Genomic DNA, 18892 nt, shown 5'->3' with positions numbered 1-18892 from the left:
TTAGATTTTTAATAGTGAAGGATCCCTCTGAGAATACAGACCTGCCGCCCTCCGCTCCCCCGTGTGCTCATTTCTGTCTTCCAAACGTCTTCTGTTTTTATGTGTGTGTAGGTGTTGCTGTGAGTGATTATGTGCTCGCGTGTGGGTGGGTGTAGAGGGCATGACTTTGCCCCCAGCCTCCAGCCTGCCAATACCTCGGTCTGTCTTGTTTATACTTCATGGCAGTCACACGGTCTCTGGGGCCTCTGACGCCGCTCCTGTCCTTGGACTCTGTTCCCTGCAACAGCCTAACAGTATCCCTGTGTGTGTGTGTGTCTTTGTGTGCGTGTGTGTGTGTGTGTGTGCACGTGTGTGTGTGTGTTTCCACAGCTGAAGGAGATGTGCAGACGAGAGCTAGATAAATCTGAATCAGAGATTAAGAAGAACGGCTCCATTATTGGAGAATATAAGCAGGTATGGACTGTATATCTGATAAGCAGCTGTGCGTAATATGTTTGTGAATTTGTGTCTGACAGAATCCACAGATATTACTTGAATACTTGTGTTACAGAGTGGAATATTTTATATATATATTCCTTCAAATTTGAATATACTGTACTATAAGCCATGGTGTTACACAGTGTGTTCACATAGCATATTAAGGTGTGTCCTTCTCCTTCTCAAGTACATTTTGTTCAATTGCTTTAGAGAAGTGAAACTACAAACTGTGAGACCCGCCGCAGTTTCCTTGAAATTGGTTTCTGTTGATTTACATGCTATATATCGTCTCCATCACCACTGCCAATACCATGGATATCCAGTGAGGCACCCAGGTGCTACACACTAGCATTAGTCTATTATTAAATTTGTCAAATAGTTCAGTTTTATAGTGCATTTTATCTCAAAGCACTGCATGAATTTAAAAAAACAAGTATTTTTTGACACAGCCACCCTGTTTCCACTGAACCGCTCATGTACTGATTTCCATCCTTTCATATCAATCGTTATCATTTAGATACTCGCTCACTCACTACTCCAGTGGCATCAGCATTCCCACTGCAACTGTACATTTTTATAAAAGTATGGATTTATTGTTTTTTAGCACTGTAAAGTATGCTTTTGCTTGCATATTATATATTTTGTTTAGTATTTTTGAACTTGTGAAGTAGTTATTTTATTTTGTTTTTGTGCATTTTGTTGCCCTCATCCTGAACCCAAAGCATTTGAAGTGTGAGCCTTTGAGCACCGCTCCTGTTCTCCTAAATCTCCCCTCAGTTGGTTTGTATCCTCTCAGATCTAAGCTTCTCTCGCCATTACTCAGACACAGATGGGCATAAATAATTAAAATAATATACTTTTCAAGAGAGAGATTAGATATACCCTTTGTTCTGTTTTCATTCATTCGTCTAGTTTGTGAAGTGGCGATATATAATTTTTTTCGAATCGTTGCCCCTAACCTGAACCCAAAGCGTTTGATGACTGAGTCTATGAGCTTGTTTTGATAGCCTGTCCTCCCGAATCCCTCTTTAGTTGGTTTTCATCCTATTCAGATCTCATCCTGTCGCGTAACACTTAGATATACACTACTCACATTAAACATTATTCCCATCACCACAGAGACATTATGCAACATCCAGCTCCAGTTGTTCCCTGTGGGGACAGACAGAAATAGCAAGAGGACTATTTTAGAAACGGACCTTACCTTCACCGGAATCTAAAAATATTGACATGAAATTGGGAATGACAGCACATCTGAAAATTTATGACAGGACCTAGCATAGAGGGGGTGGGTTTGATGCGGTATGTTTATGTGTGTGTGTGTGTGTGTGTGTGTTAGCTGAAAGCACCCTTCAGATTGCTAGTATGCAGCTGAGAGCCGTGCTAAGTGTGAAAATGGGGCTTCATCAAAAAGTAGTTCTTTATTTGACAGGAGGGAGGGGGTGATAGACGGGAAAAAGGAGAAAATGAACAAAACTCTCTAGAGGAGAGAGCAGAGGGAGGACAGCAGGATTCAATCCTCTGGGATTGACAAGTTGTGGAATGCTTATGGTTCCCCAAAATAACCTGTTATTTTCCAAGCCAGATAACGCAAATTATTCTCCAAATAGCATTTTCCTATTTCAGTGGAATACCAAATTCTTTTTTGGGTGATTGGAGCCAAAAAAGCTTTGTTTGCTAATTGCCCCTCTAGCCCTTGTGGATAATGAAAAGTCTGTTAATGGTGGAGCTGCACAGTGTCCAGTTGTCTGTTGTAATCCATGCTGTAGCTTGGAGCAGGGCCTGTGTACACACACACACACACAGGCTATCCGGATACTTGCTGGGTACAGCCACATGTACCAGTGCTACCAGTCTCTCTTATGGCCTGTTAGCATTATAGTTATTAATTACTACAGTTTTACAGTCTGAAGTCACTGATTTCAGCGTCATGTTGGAATTGTCTGCATCCATATATATAAAATCATCATTCTAGGGAAAAGTAAAACAGAAAAATCTGAAAGTAAAACAGAAATGAGGAAGAAATTGTCATATTTAGTTGCTCTGGGACTTTTATGTGGGTCATGGGTCTGACCTACCAGAAATGAGCACAAAACCCATTTTCAGTGTGACACCTCAGTTAAATAATGCAAAAAATAAAACAACTACCTGGTTCTTCCTGAGTTCCTGAGCAAAATTGATCCTTGACAGTGTTCCCAGAGATGATAGAGTGATTAAGCTTCCTGCTTCTTCAATCACCTGTACCCCGTCTTGCACAGGTTTTAAATCCCACCAGAACTCTCTGTCCTTTACACTGTGTCCCACTCAGTCTTCCTACTAATTATAGAAAAATAGATGTAATGCCTACTTTGTATTTGGGAAAAAGAGATAACCTAAAAACCACAGATTGAAGACAGAGTGGCAGAGCCGTTCTGAATATGAGTACCAGGAACTCGGGTAAAAGCCTTTTGGCTTTGGTACAGAGACGAACGCTGTAGAGTGGTGCTAGTTAAAAAAAAAGCAGCGGGGAGAGTAGGAGAGGTGAGATGAAGAGGGATAAGAGAAAGGTAGTGATAGAGGGGAGGTAAAGAGCTGGGTGCAATAATCGCAGTAGAGAAAAAAGGAGGGAGATAATGATGGAGAAAAAGAGGACAGATGAAAGACGTGTAGGAGGAGAAAGATGGATATGTGGTAGGCTAAAGATAGATAGATGTATAGATGGATATTAGGCTAAAGGGGGAGGATGAAGAGAGATATGCGTGCCGGGGGGAATGAGAGAGAGAGATGCAGAGACCAGTAACAGATAGATAGATGGGCTGTCTGCAGAGAGAGGTGGGATGATAAGATGTTCCTGTTAAGATGACTCATGTCACATTGATCTCTCTGTTAGCCGGCAAGCTAGAGCACAAGTGTGTGGGAGTGTGTGTGTAGGGGGGGGGTTTGTGTGTGTATGTATTTAAGCATGTTTGTGGCGTTGTGGCTTAGTGGTATAGAAGGAGAAAGAAAGAGAGAGATTGTGTGTGTGTGTGTGTGTGTGTGTGTGTGTGTGTGTGTGTGTGTGTGTCAGCTTGTCCTGGAAAAACAGCCGACACCTGTAGCACTGCTAATGGACTTAGAGTAAGAGGATGAAGCCTCCGCCGCAGTGACTGAATGACCAAGAGTCACAGACAGAGAGGTGAGGAAAGAGAGACACCAGGTCGTGCACAGGATTACGGCCAATCAGGAAGGAAGGAAATCAAATCAGACAATAAAAGAAAACTGGAAAAATGTATTTAAAAAGCGGTTTAAGGCCTGCCTCTGAGAGATAGTAGACTAGTGTACTCGTCTTATCAACCATCGATATTTAATGGCATGGGCTTTGATTTGGTTTGTATTTGATATGTTTTCACACATTTCTGTCCCCTTTTCCCAGCATATCTTTACTATTCTATGTGAAAAACTGCTAAATTATCAAAGTAGTGAGAACTGTGTAAACCCTCCTTTGTAAAAACAGTAGTTTTGGAGTGGAAGGAAATGGAGGGAAATTGAGGTTTTAGTGTCTATAGTTCCCCAATATAAAAGCTTTATTGCATAGACTGACACATGATAATGTGTATTAGAAATCTATTTTTTCCATGTTTTATATCATCCTGCAAGCCCAGAGAGCCACTTGGCTAAATGTTTGTGAATATTTCTATTCATACTACATCTGCAATACCTGACCCCATAGAATATTCTGTGTGGTTATGGCTTGGTTTCCTGACTCCTAATCTTGCATAGCCACACCTGTGGCGAAGGTCAGGAGAAATTTAAATACAATAGTTTGTTAGAAAAGGGCGGCGACACTGGGTGCCACCGTCATCATTCACAACAATCAAATTTTGCTTGGGCGAAGCATGGCACTGGTGCCCACTGTTTACTGTCGTAGGAACAACACAGAAGTTGCTACAGTTAGCGAGCTAGCTTATTACCCCCACAAAACTTTCATCCATTTTAATCTGACTCGTTTAATTTACCCAAAGAGCTAATGGTGGAAACTTGTCCTAACCAGGCAGAAAAGTGCCATTTTTCTCCAATTTCTCCAGACCTCCGTTGTTTGAGCTGAGTGACAACAAACCTTTAGTCAATAATTTATTAATTCATTCAGTTTGGAGTACTTGGCATATCAAAAGAGATGGGGAGTTAAGAACACTAAACCTTTGAGCACATGGAGAAGAAAATGTCCAAAAGGCACAGTGCACAAGACATCAAAAGTGAAGTGCTCAAATTAACTAATGATCATCTACTGATGAATAACAATTCTTGCCTTGAACATTGATTGAGGGTTCAATAAAAGCAGGGTGGCACACCGCTTGTTAGCCAAAATAATCAAATCCATCCTGGTTGCTACAGATTTTAGTGTAAACCTTAATTAGTCTCCATGTGCAGCACTAAATGTACTCATTTTACATTCAAGCATTTAGCTGACACGTTTATCCAGAGTGACTTACAATGACTGCAACAGTAGAAGTAGTTCCTCAATCACCAACAGTACAAGCAGCCAATAGTAATAAGTGTGATCAGAGTGTCCTGACAGTATTCCTGTGACCACAGAATGATCTTGTAAGAGAAAAGTGCTAAATAAGAGCATGTTGAGGAGGAAGATATGGGAGAGGGGGTATAATTCAGAGGGTAGAAGTTGACATGAGATACTCAGTTTGGATTTTTTTTTTTATTGATATGTCAGTAATTGATTCATCAATTTATCTGAATTACTAATGAACAAGAAAAAACAATTTAGTTTGACATTTTCTTCAGATATTGTTGTGGAACAAGTCATTGCAGGCCTACTCTTAACTGAACAGACCAATTTCCCTGATCTTTAAACTGTGTCTCTGTCTGTGGTTCCTATAGATCTGCTCCCAGCTGAGCGAACGACTGGAGAAACAACAGACGGCCACCCGGGGAGAACTGGAGAAAATCAGGGTGAGTTTTACACACACAAACATAAACACACACATACACAAGTCTGAAAACACTGCTGTGAGCACTGTGAGATACTGTAGATTAACAGTCAGGACGTGGTAAGTGGAGTGGAGCATAATTAGAGGGCTCTGCTGTTTGAGGAAAAAAAGACGTTATTATGAGACGTGGTGTCTGCTTGTGTCTATTTTTATACTTTGTGTATACACATCAATTTATGAAAGACATCTGTGTGCATCCTTGTCTGTATCTCTGTGCAAGTATGTCTTTATGAGTGTCAGTGTGCATGTGCATGCGTGTCTTTTATGCAGTTATTAAATTGAGAGTTACAGATGTAACTGCAGCTCTGTGAATTCTGGATGACCACCACAAGCAGTGCTTAACACTGGATGTTATCCATCGTATGCATGTGCAGGTTGAGTGTTTAGACCAACAAAGTCATGTTTCACCTAGGATGACGTATTGCACCAGTGCCTTCCTCGTACACAAGCATTATCCTGAGGTCTGTCAGACTTCATAGAACTTTAGTTACATTCGTAACTCTTGTTCTGTTCTCATTTTTCCTGACTGTCAAAGGTAATGCTTAACACTGGAAAAAATGCAGGTGGTCCTTTTAAATCGATGGATGTAAACCAATCTTCCAGCCAACAGCCTGGAGAACGTTTGCTGGTTGCAAGATGCGGAAGGGAAAAACTTCAGAAACTAGTTTAGCCCTCTCAAAGCAAGTACTGGGTTGAAACTACCATTGTTGTTTGGGATTAAAACGTAAACCGAGTAAAACCCACCGAATTGTGCAAATGATCATCTTTAGGACTTGAGGGAGAGGCGTCGGTTTGGCCTGTGAAAGCCTTGTCCGACTGAAGGTTAAGGAGCAGAAACCCAATCTGAGCAAACTCAGATGTCTACTTTGGAGCTACACACCGAAGCGTTTGCACCCCAACCAGCACTACTATTAGCAGGCTAGGTACGGGTGAGCCAATCTTACAAAGAGCAAGTGGAGCAGGAACACTCCAGCTACCAATGCTACCAATGTATCTGTGCTGAAATAGCGCTATCTTGTATTAGTGTCAGGCCACCTCCGAACACCTCCAGTGTGGCTCAGCCCAAGACTGGTAAAGCTGGCAGCGTAGTAGCACAGCAAGCTAACTAATGTTCCCAGCAGTGGAGAGTTGACCAAGGCATGTGCACCTCCAGCGCAACATGACTGAATAAACACTACATAACTTTAGGCAAGCAAAAGCACTTGAATGCGATCTTGGCTAGCAACACGGCCAGTATGGCGCTGTACACAGTGGGTTTCTGTGACTGCTTGCACAAACGCTCTGTGCCCAGTAATAGCTCGTCACATATAAGGATACCTGAAAACAGCTCCCTGACTATCACAAATGGCAAGCTAACGGTACCAGAAATACCCACCTGAAACAGAGCTAGCCTGCTAATGGACGTGCTGGCTGGGCTGCAATCGTTAGCCTGTGCAGTGACAGCGTACAGACGAAAACACCAGTCTGACAGGAGAGGAGAGGCGGAGGTAGCTGGGATCGGCCAGTCACAGCCTCTTATAAGGCTGCTACAGTGACAAGCTGCCAGCTGCTTCAGTAACTGTACACAGCATTATCTCTGCTCAACTTGACTTACTTGCAAGAAGCTCTCAGAATGACAAGGCCTGATACAGATGTTTACATTTTGGTTAAACAATGTAAAACAAAATTGTTGTCTGGATAGGAATCTTCAAGCGAGGGAAAAGGGTCTACATACCCTGCTAATGCATTTTCTTTTTTGCTTGGTTGAAAGAGTTGTCTTTGATATTTTATCTTTCTCTCTTGCACTGTTGCTGTTTCCCTCTATTGCTGTTTCTCCCTCCTCCTTCTTACCCTCCTCCAGTCTCAAGTGGGAGGCTGTGAGAAGTGCAGTGATTGTTTCAAGAAAGAGGGCCATGCTAGGGCTGAGATTGGTGTAAGCGTGTCAGTGCTTACCTTGTATTTTTCTCTAACCTTGTCGCTCCCTCTCTCTTTCCCCCCTCTCTCTCTCTCCTCTTATCCCTCTCCAGTCTAAAGTGGAAGGCTGTGAGAAGTGCAGCGGCCTTTTCAACAAGGAGGGCCGTGTGCGGGCTGCAGTGAGCACGGCGCCCCATGGGGGTCCCGAGGAGACGGATGAGGAGAAGGAGGGTCTGAAGAACCAGCTGAGAGAGATGGAGCTGGAACTGGCCCAGACCAAACTACAGCTGGTGGAGGCCGAGTGCAAAATCCAGGTACACACACTGGCCCAAATCAAACTACAATGGGTGAAAGCTGAGTACGAGATTCAAATACACATACAGTACATACACATGTAGACCCACACACACACACTGGCATAAATCAAACTACAGCTGGTGGAGGCTGAGTGCAATAATCATTGTACACATACAGGCAGATGCACATACAAAAGCACACACACATACATGCAGTCATATAGTGTAAATAATGGGACAGTGAATTGTCATTGCTCTAACATAGTTTAACATGAAGGCCAATAAAGATCTATGATCAGATAATAGTCTAGTTTGGACACATATTCAAGTTTTGATGTTAAATCCATAAAGGCAAGTTCAGGTCCCACACGACTGTTGAGAGCTGACTGCAAGGTGTAGGTATGGACATGGGCAAACAGACCACAGTAGAAGCACATTTTCTGGCCTAAAGAAAAATAATTAATGATTGTCAGCGGCAGAATCACTGTTTATTGACAAAGTACAACGGGTGCACAAGGAATGTGACCTGGTTAATTGGTGCTGACACGTTACAAAACGGTTACAAAATACAGGATGGACACACTAAGTGTAGGACTAAAATTGTAACAGGATATCACGTATAGTAAAGACAAGATTTTTGTTGTTCTAATGTTAATATTAATAACAACAACAATAATACTTTATTTATATAGCACTTTTCAAAATCAAACTTAGGAAGTGCTCTACAAAAGTAATAAAATCAGACAAAAGTACAGGACAGAAAAATTAAAATAAATGCCAAAGACAATTAAAACACGACAGAAAAGAAATAAGACCAATAAAAGCCACAAAAAGCAAGTGAAATAAAACAATTATAAAAGGCCTTTCTATAAAAGAAGGTTTTTAGTAGGGATTTAGAAGATAATTTCCTCTGTCAGGCTGTTCCAAAGCATTGGGACTCTGACTGCGAACGCCCAGTCACCTTTAGTTTCCAGCCTGGATGTCGGGACAGCTAGACGGGCGCTGAGGATCTCAGGCTCCGTTCAGGCTCAAAAGGGGTCAAAAGGTCGGAAATGTAACTCGGGTCTAGTCCTCGCTGAACCTTAAAAACTAACACTAAGATCTTAAAATCAAGTTCTAAAGTTAACATGAAGCTGATGAAATAAAGGCATGGATTACCTTTTCGAGGCAAGGCCTAATTTTAGCAATATGTTCCAGCTATAGGAAACATGACTGCACAACCCGCTTTACCTGAGAGTCACAACTAAACTCTGAATCAAATACTGCTCCCAGATTTCCAGCTGTGGGCTTAACAGAGGCGGAGAAGGTACCAAGACTGTAAAGTATAATCTCAGATTTATTGTCATTCAGTTGGGGGAAGTTTTGGGACATGCAGCACTTAATATCCAGACAGCACTCCTTAAGGCTATTTAGGCTATTTAGAGTTTATGGTACATTGCGTGTCGCCAGCATAGCAATTAAAATGCCTGTTATATTTCTACCCTTATCGCATTATCGACCCTTGGGGAACGCCACAGTTGAGACGCGCCAAGGAAGAGGAGGCGTTGCCAATCACAACAGAAAATTTGCTATTAGCAAGATACGGTTTAAAGAAATTGGGAGCAGCGTCAGTGAGCTCGACCCAGTTTGAGGAGCGACTGAGGAGAATGCTGTGATCTGCAGTGTCAAGAGCGGAGCTGAGGACTCACAGATTTAGGACAGAGCATCACCTCCGTTAGCAGCCAAGACGAGCTCGTTAGTCACCATGAGTACAGCGGGCTCAGTGCTGTGGTGAGCTGTGAAACACAAGTCAAAAATATTATTGTAATTCATGAATAACAGTAGCTATGTTATGTAGCTGAAGGGCAGTTTGGAAATAGGTCCATAATTATTGAGATTAAGGGGATTGAGATTTAGTGTTTTTTTAAGGAGAGGCTGGAGCATGACGTTCTTTAAAAGCGGGGTGGGGAGATATAGTGAACTACTTATGATTTATAAAATGTGTGGCCCGACTGAACCAAGGACCTGTTTGAGGAATTGAATGGGTTATAATAATAAAAATAAACTGTATTTATATAGCACATTTCAAAACAAAGTTACAAAGTGCTTCACAGTGGAAAAAGTAGAGTAATAACAATATCATATAAGAAAATAAAAACAGTAAAAACATAGGCAACATTTAAAATGAGACACCAAGAAAAAGTACTAAATGAAAACAACACAGCAAATTATAAGAGGCCTTTTCAAAAAGATACGTTTTAAGAAGTGATTTTATATTATGTCAAAGGAGCAAGATTTTTTGTGATTAATAGTATTAATGGGCTCAAAGCTGCCGAGAGAGGAAAGCCATAGCATTGAGGCTGATAGATCACAGCCTCATATTTATCTCACCTTTTACTCAGGTCCTCAGTCTCGCCTCTTTTCTCCTCTCCACTTAGGACCTGGAGCACCATCTGGGTCTGGCCCTCAACGAGGTGCAGGCCGCCAAGAAGACCTGGTTCAACCGAACGCTCAGCTCCATCAAGACCGTCACCGGGACCCAGGGCAAGGAGACCACCTAACCTGACACCCCCACCCCCCCCGACACCCCCGTCACCCAGTTTTACCCAGACCAGGACTTGGCGCTCAGTGCAACTTATCACGCTGAAACCTCTGGACCCCTAACGTTACCCGCCGGGTCGTAACCTTAACTTGAACCTTGACCGTTAAAATCCCAGGATGACCATTACTACAGACTGTGTTACTCGTTCTCCTTATCAAAACAAACTCCCTCCCTCCCTTCCTCCTTCCTTTCCACCTCTCCTGCTCTAAGCCCCGCCCCTCCCAACCCCCCACACCCCACTCTCCCCTCCCGAACGACTAGAGCCGACCTTGCTGATGAGAAGGGGTTGGAAAACAGTAAGATGAAGTACAGCGGTACCACTTTCCCCCAGAGAAACGATGTGCTTCGACCGATCAAAGAAAGAAAAGTGTAAAAAAAAAAAGAGAGAGAGAGATGCTTCATTGATTTTTGTCTTTGTACTACTGATATTAAAGAGATGTGGAAGGAAGGGAGGGAATCAGAACTCTAACTGTCCTGATGGGATAAAGAAGAAAAACACTCCATCCTTCCTTCCTGTTCTTCCTCCTCCTCCCCTCTAAACTACTGGCACAAAACAAAACCAGTCCCTGTAAAACTTTGTTTAGGTACGAGAGCTAATAGACGCCTTTTCAGAACTGAGCTTTTTCTAATTTACGTTGAACAATACCTTTCTTTTCTATGTATGTATATGAATGTGCTTATGTAAAGAGGATATGTGTGTGTGTGAGCATGTTTGTTTTGTTTTGATTGTGAGGTGTGTGTGTGTGTGCGTGCTAGACAGATTGAAAGGACGTGGTTGAGTCCATGAATAACTGAGATAACGTTAAACTATGTTGTGTGTGTATATGTGTGTGTATAAGAGAGACAGAGGGAGAGAGAGCGTGAGAGTCCAAGGGAAAGAAAAAGCACTAAATTAGGTTATGAATGTGTGCATGCTTGTAAGGGAACAACGTTTTTCCAAGTTGTCTAGTTTTCCTTTAATGTTTAAATGTGTATATGAATGATGCTGAGGAAGAGGAGTTTGCTGACAAAGCCTTGATCTGAAGGTTGATGAAAATGACGGTAGTGGATATGAAAATGTAATTTACAGTACAATAGATGCATAAAAGCTGTGGTGATCAGCGACGGTAGCGTACCTGTCAAATTTCAAACATATAACATGCATGAGGTTTGTTTGATTTGGATCTCCCAGCACAATGAAACTTAAAGAACAGCTCCAAAACATGCAAACTTCTGCTTGCAAGGCATAGTAAAACAAACATACCCCATGTATTTTATATTTATAGTACCTGTTAGACTCTGGTCTAAGTCCGTTGTAGAGGCCCTCAGTCGTGCGCTACAGAGAGTAGTGCATGTTCCAACCCAGACAAGTGTAAGTAAGACACACACACACACATACAGAACCACGCACACTGAAAGTTGTAATTCCCTGTGCACTTGAACACACCTTTGAAACCCATTGGCCAGGTCACCTCCCTGCCTCCCCCTCTCCGGCGCCAGCTGCTCTGTGACCTTTGACCTTTAACCCTGACTGGGCAGGGTCATGTTTGATACTTTGTTATGTGAGGTGACGGGCCGTGTTTGTGTTTGTTCGCTGGCTGGGTTCTGTTAGTTTTCACGGCACAGACCAGACCTCTGCGCCCTTCTCTACCACTATACACAGAGAGACAGTGAGTTACAGCGCAGACACACACACACACACATAAAGGGATTTCAGGGCAGACACACACACACACATTTAGAGACAGATGCAACACACACTACATTGTATAAAGGTAGACACACTACACACAGACACACAACCCAACACACATGATCTTAACCTCACAAGAGGCAGACAAATTACACATGCACACTCATAAACACACACTTGTGAGCTGTAACCGTGCACCTGAAGAGGGGTAAATATCACAGTAGTTATGCCGTCAGTCACAGGACCTCAGAGCGATGTCGGAGTCATCGGATGTCAAAGGAGGGGTCAAACTGGCACGCACACTAAATCAGTCCGGAGGGGGGATGGGGGGTTAGAAAGTGTGTGTGCTTGCTTGTGTGTGTGTGTGTGTGTTTGGTGTGTTTGTGTGCATTTAGTCAATGGGTAGGAGAGTCAAAAGGGCGCTCTACAGTTCTACAATATTAATATTCATTCTATTCAAACTTTTCTGTCCATGTTAGGCTGAAAAAAAAAGGAAAATTAGTGTTTCTCTGCCTTTCCAGCCCAAAGTGGACTCTTACTGTAAGTTGCATCTAGCTCGACAACAGGATCTGATTGGCTGGAATCTATTTGTGATGTCAGAGGAAAGGTCACATAAGGCTGAAAGGAACAAAGGGCCGTTCCTCTAAAGGCACTGGGTTGTATATAACAAACATAAATAAATGAATATTGAGTTTTTGTTCATGATTTTCTACTCTGTAACTATAACTAATGTTGCCTACTTGTACCTACCTACCTACCTGCTGCCGTGCTACAGTTTAATCCACAATGATGTTTTATGTTTTTATTGTTTTTTGCTCCAAGCTTCTCAGTCAAACTGCTGTTTGGTTGGTTACTTACATGCCAAAACGTAGCTTTATCATCCAACAACAAAAACATTATCAACGTGTGAAAATTGTAATAGTGTAGGATGCATTGTGTATACTTCATGAATTTCAATATAAAGATATGAACACAGAAAAATCTTGTTTGTTTTTTTCCTGTCTTCTGTCATGTATTGTCAGTGCATGGAAGAAAAATCAAACCCAAACTCAACTCAACTCAAGACAGTTGTGGTTGTTTTATTGCTGGCTGAGTTAACATGGTAGATATTGTGAATTTTCACAGAGGCTTGACTTTAGAAATCAAAACAATCATCTCTGCTACAAGAGTTTTTTTTTTAACCCTTGTTCTCCCTACAGTTCCCATAGAGCAGCATCTGCCTCCATCATTTCTAATGTGAGGGAAGAATGAATGATGCCATTGAATGATGCCAAGATATCACTTGACTTCACTTCACTGAAACACACCCAATGTATTCAAAACTACACCGATTTGTTCAGTTTGGGTAACAAACCTTAAGTCATTAAGCGATGCATTAACTTTTCCAACCAGCATTGCCTCCTCAGAGCCAAATACTTCTTCTGGGGATTTTGGAGTATGCGGGAAAATCAAATAGAGACGGGGAGTTAAGGAACACTTTGGAAGTACATCAAGCAGAAAGTGTCCAACACATACAGTAAGTGCACAGTAAAGAGAAATCCTCAAATCGATTACTTATTACTGAAGTGCTACAGTCTGATGATGCCTGCCTTATAACCGATTTGCTGATGCTCTTATTCAGAGTGACTTACAATGAGTGCAACAGCAAAGTGAGAACTTTACAAGCAACAAAAATAGTGAGAAGTGCAAGATCAGAGCCAAAACGTCCGGACAATATTCCTGTGACCATTGAATCATCATCTAAGGGCAAAGTGCTAAACTGGAGCGAGTGGAGGAGGAAGGTGTATATATATATATATATATACATAAGGGAGAGTGTCAAATCAATTTTATCGTCCCAGATGGGCAATTTGTACTGCAGCAAGCACAAAAACACATATCACAACATAAAGTATCACATAGAAAAATGACAAAGGTGACTCACTGCACAAGAGTTCATTCAAGATCCATTAAAACAGGCTTAAGTGTCCATCGTGCCCATGTGGCTTACAGTAATATCATATAAAACAACATCAGTCCCAACAAGACTGAACTGTGTCTTCATCATCAGTAGACATAATTCAATGGGGGAAGGACGACATGAGCGGATGTGAGGCGTTCAATTTGGATTCCAGGCTGAAAAGGTTTAAGAAAGCTTTGATTGTGAACTGAACAAACCTCCCATCGCCCCGACCTTTGTCTCTGTCTGTTCTGTTTCTATATAGATCTGCTCCCAGCTGAGCGAACGACTCGAGAAACAGCAGACGGACGGCCACCCAGGGAATACTGGAGAAGAGTTAAACACACACACACACACACAATTCTCATGTTCAAATGTTGCTGTGAGCACTCAAAGATATAGATTAACAGACAGAACTTGCCACCAGTGGAGGATATATATAGGTCAAGGCTGCTGAAGAATTTCAAAATAAAGGTATGAACTCAGAATGTTTCTTTTTTCCATCTTCTGTCATTTGCTGCCACTGTATAATTTAAAACACTTATGGTTATTTTGCTGCCAGCTGAATTAACATATGATGGCGTGTAATAATAGAGAAGTGTGATCATTTTCACCAAGACTGGGTTTTGGAAATCAAAATAATCATCTGTGCCATGAGAGTGGAGTCTGTTTTTACTTTCCCCAAGCCTGCGGTTCCCACAGATCAACATCTTCCCTCCATCTGTTTTAATTCAGAACATAATTGGACAGTGTATCCAAAACCAGAGCATTTTGTTCAGCTGTTTTAGTTTCTCTGTGAGCTGCTGTGCAATGGCAGCCGCTGGCCCTTCCTGCTTCATTTTCATCACGTTTTTGCTTTCTTTGCATCTGTAGCCTACCTGTCACCTGAGTTCAAAGTCAGCTTCTATAAAAATCTCCAAGGATTTTTTATGTCATATCCTCTCAGACTCCTTCCTAACATCTCCTACTGTCGCTGAAAAAGAGAAAGAGAGGTGAAAGAGAAAGAAATCAGGCGCGTTGTTATAACGAGACTCATCATCGCATGAGAATACTTCTCTGGATATCTGAGAAGATTTCGAACATGAAAACAAACCGGTTTTCCTCCAGCTAATCACGTCTTGTGAAAACGGGGCTTTATCTGCCAGTCACTCTCCAACCACTTGAACAAGCTATTTCCCTTAAGCTGGATGGAAATCTCTTAATAGCTTTTACTTAGTTTGGTTCTATTCCCGTCCCTCTTGTCTTCCTCTGTACTGTATATCACCCCTCAGAGAACATCCCGTGTAATATATGGCCCTATCTTTGCATTGTTATCTGTGTCAGTGATGAGCTATTTTCTCCCGTGCGCCTCTCGCCTGTCGCCCCGGCCCCCCTTGGTATATGAAACGGACGGTGTGTGTGTGTGTGTGTACGGATTCTTATATCATCTGAAGTGTTTATAACTTGGTGCGGGGCCATAAAATTATCGCCTCTGGTGATGACTGCCGTTGGGAGCCTTGGCTGCGCTTCTGCCGCCGCGGCTGCAGATTGCGAGGCAGGAGGCACGAGGCACGACGCGTCGGAAATCCTGTACCAACAACGATCGGAGGTAACGAGCGTCAGCATTATGCAATCAGCTTGACACCTTCCCCCTCCTCTCCCTGTCCTGTGTGTTGCGAAGCTATAAATACTGCCAGCAGGCAGCAACAGAGTCAAATGCATAGGTGGAATGCTGATGGGACGGGCTTCTTGAGTTGCTGCATGGCTCAGTGATTCATGATTTGTGAGTCAGGGATATATGTATCTGTGTGTGTGTGTGTGTGTGTGTGTGTGTGTGTGTGTGTGTGTGTGCATGTGTGTGTGTGTGTGTGAGAGAAGCTATCTGTGCCCCAAGAGCCCTCCCCTCCCCTCCCACAACCTTCTCAACTCTCTGCCACCCTATCTCCTGACTACACACACACACACACACACACACACACTGATCTCATGCACGCAGACACTGACTGGACTAACAGCAACTTTCACAAACAGATTCACACAGAAATATTCATACAATACAATTCAATACACTTGAGTTCACACTCAGTCACTCACCTGGACTCAAATTCAGACTCAATTAACTCTCTCTCTCTCTCTCTCTCTCTCTCTCTCTCTCTCTCTCTCTGACACACACACACACACTCACACACTTCTCTCTTCTACTTTACTGCTTTACTCTACCCCATTCTGCTCTATTCTCTTGGACTGTGTGTCAATGTTTGTATGTTTGTATGGAGGGATTATTGTCAATCCCTAGTGGCACTAAAGGAGCTAGTCTTTTACACACACACACACACACGCACCTCTTTAAGGTGAAATCTAAGTGCTAGTCGCTAGTGTCAGGTGGTTTCCTCTTCTCATCTTGTGTTATCTTTGTTCAGGCTCAGAGGTGAGCGGCTCAGCCTCCACCTGTCCAGGCAGATAGTCGTCTGAATAAAGACGATGTTCCACGCTGCCGCCGCGACAAATTAGCCTCCCATCATTTTCCTCTTAATACACAGTTTAGCCTGAAGGGGAATTCTCAGGAATTGAAACATATCCTTTTCTTAATCCATAACATCTGATTATCGTAGTCATGGTTTTGAGTGTAGTTGCATGCAGTGGATTGTGGGAAGGAAAAGCGTTTTCTCTCAAGTATTTCCTAAAACATGGGGGAATGTGCGGTGTGCACTGTGTGGCCCGATGTGTGATATTGAACGGGACTCTATCCCTTCTTACTGTATATCGTCTTCAGTGATGTAGTGGAGGGTAAATCCACCAAAACTCTAAAAACTTTTGTTTGTGAAATGCTTGATGAAATAGAGTCTCCACCACTTTTTTTTACCTGACATTTTCTATTATATAAACTCAGAAACATGGCAAGGTAAGTTTATTTATATAGCACATTTCGTACACAAACACAGTTCAAAGTGCTTTACACAAGGTATATAAGACTTTAGATAAGAAATACAAGATAAATAAAAAAATCAAAATAGATTAAGTGAAATCTCTACATCTCATAGTATACATTATAATAAGTAGTGTTAGACTGATAAATGTCTGTGTTTTCAGTTATTTTGGTGTTTGACTATTTTATCACTGTCCCTGATTTAATGTCAGTTCACTGATACGTCATTTAATTCAGTGCCGATGTTCCTCAGCGAACAGTGGTTACAGGTTTGAGGTCACGAACATGTCCGAAGGTAGCGGGGGGGGGGCGGGGGGGGTAATCTGATCCAGATGGGAGCAGACAGTTTAGAAGTGAGGAGCGAAAGCCGGTTGAAAACTAATCTGGGTGTGCAGAGAGAGCTATCAAAGGAGCCAGAGTTCGTACAGCAAAAGCTCATTTATCCAAACTTCAAACATCCCGACCGGCCAGGCAACGGAGTAATTAGTATGGATTTTAATTTGCTCCGGTAAGGGAGAGGTGGGGGGAAACTGTTCAGGAGGGCATGGAGAGTTCGGAGGGGGAGGGGGGGGCAATTTCACCTTCGACTTCGAGCGTGTCCCTAAAGTGGAATTTGACCACTTACCGTGTATCAGCTACAGCAAGAAACAGCAACCCTCCGTTTAGTTTATTGGCTTAATTTGAACCGGTGTACTCACAACATTTTAACTGAGATTGTCCGAGAGCGAGTGCAGAAATCCAGCTCTCATAAATCATCTGTTTGTGTGCTCAAACGGCTACACACATGTATTGAGATTGATATGTGTTTAGTTTCTACATGTAGTCTGTAAACAGGCTTCATATCCAGCGCCGGGGGAAGGTATGAGCATCCTGTCAAGTTAGTCTGATTTGTGAGGAGATCAGATGCACCGACCCCTGGAAGAACTCTAATTTAATTATGGGTCGTCCCAAAAAACTTGTCAGAGGTCCAAGCCTGTTTATCGCGGCGAAGTGAAATTCGGGCCGTGAATATGCGTCTATGCCTGCTGTATATAAATAAGTCTCTTATTGGTTATCCAGATTAGTATGTGCATAAACTTTGAGTTGTGGAATGCGATAATGAGAGGAGAGAGGGGGATGCGGACAAGTTTTATCAACAGACTGTAATCAGGGTTTTTTTTGGATGCCATCTTCATCTTGATCAGAAAATAATTTATCATAATGGTGCAAACTAACTGCAGTTTGAACAGACATAAATAAGCAGTTAGAATAGCAATCATTGGCGAGAAATGCCTTTTTCCAGTTTAAGTTTTATAGACAGGATTTTCTATGTATGCACAGTTTTACAATCAGATTTTTTCATAAGATATTTCTATTAACAATGCCCCCGGTCTTTGTCACTTTGCGACTGGCAGCGTAAATTGAGCCAGTAAGTATGTGAGAGCATTCATAACTGGACCGACACATTTGAGATGATCTGATGAGATCTGATGAGTAGGGTTTAATTTGTCAGGACAACTGTCATCGGCTTGGGAGCAGAGCCTCCTCCTCCCTCTCCGTCTCCTCCTGCCTCGATTTCTCTCTCTCTCACACACACACACACACTTTCTATATCTCTCTTTCTCAAACACACACACACCACTTGGCAGCATGATTGAAAGCTGTGCTTCTCTGCTGGTGGTGTTGACTGCTGGAGATGTCACTGGATACTTGGAGTCAGCCATTAGCAGAGCTGCTCTAAATATGATTGACAGGTCATATTGCTAAACCGCCATGTGCTGATACTCTTTCTCAGACATGCCTGCCAATTATCCCCAGTAACTCTGCTTGCATGACTCTGTAGCTCCAGTATGACATGATGAAATAGGTATTATCACCATTAGGTGTCAAAATGCAGCCCTTAACAATGTAGTTTAACATCGAAATGAGACTTTTCAATGTGGGACTATAATAATGTGACACCAAAATCTATGCCAATGTGTTGCACAAAGTCAGCTGTGTGCTGTGCTACAAGCCCAGCTCTATTAGTTTTATTTTATGAAGCAAGTGTTATGTTTAGTGTTTGTATTTTTTTTTTTTTTGGCTCCAATTAATTTCTAATGAAGATTTCTGTTTTACTGCTTTTGTGCTGTTATTTGCTTCTCTTTTACACTGTCCTGGTGCCAATTTGTATTTTGTATTCTGTACCA

At 42.3% G+C, this 18892-nt stretch overlaps 1 protein-coding gene across 2 annotated transcripts in view; it reads left to right on the top strand.

The window, feature by feature from the left end:
- The window catches only part of rabgap1 (RAB GTPase activating protein 1), a 96410-nt gene extending 83562 nt beyond the window's left edge, over positions 1-12848 (top strand). For both annotated transcript variants that reach the window (XM_071901304.2, XM_071901303.2), the window contains 4 exons: positions 370-453; positions 5329-5400; positions 7445-7645; positions 10045-12848. In XM_071901304.2, coding sequence (XP_071757405.1) covers positions 370-453; positions 5329-5400; positions 7445-7645; positions 10045-10167 — 480 coding nt within the window. In that variant the 3' untranslated portion in view covers positions 10168-12848. The remainder of the gene's footprint in view (positions 1-369; positions 454-5328; positions 5401-7444; positions 7646-10044) is intronic.
- The last annotated feature ends 6044 nt before the right edge of the window (positions 12849-18892 follow it).

The sequence above is a fragment of the Centroberyx gerrardi genome, chromosome 2 (genome assembly GCF_048128805.1).
Source record: "Centroberyx gerrardi isolate f3 chromosome 2, fCenGer3.hap1.cur.20231027, whole genome shotgun sequence".
NCBI classification, from domain to species: Eukaryota; Metazoa; Chordata; class Actinopteri; order Beryciformes; family Berycidae; genus Centroberyx; species Centroberyx gerrardi.
Note: the sequence above shows the minus strand (reverse complement) of the source record. Positions and strands in the feature narration are given on the sequence as shown.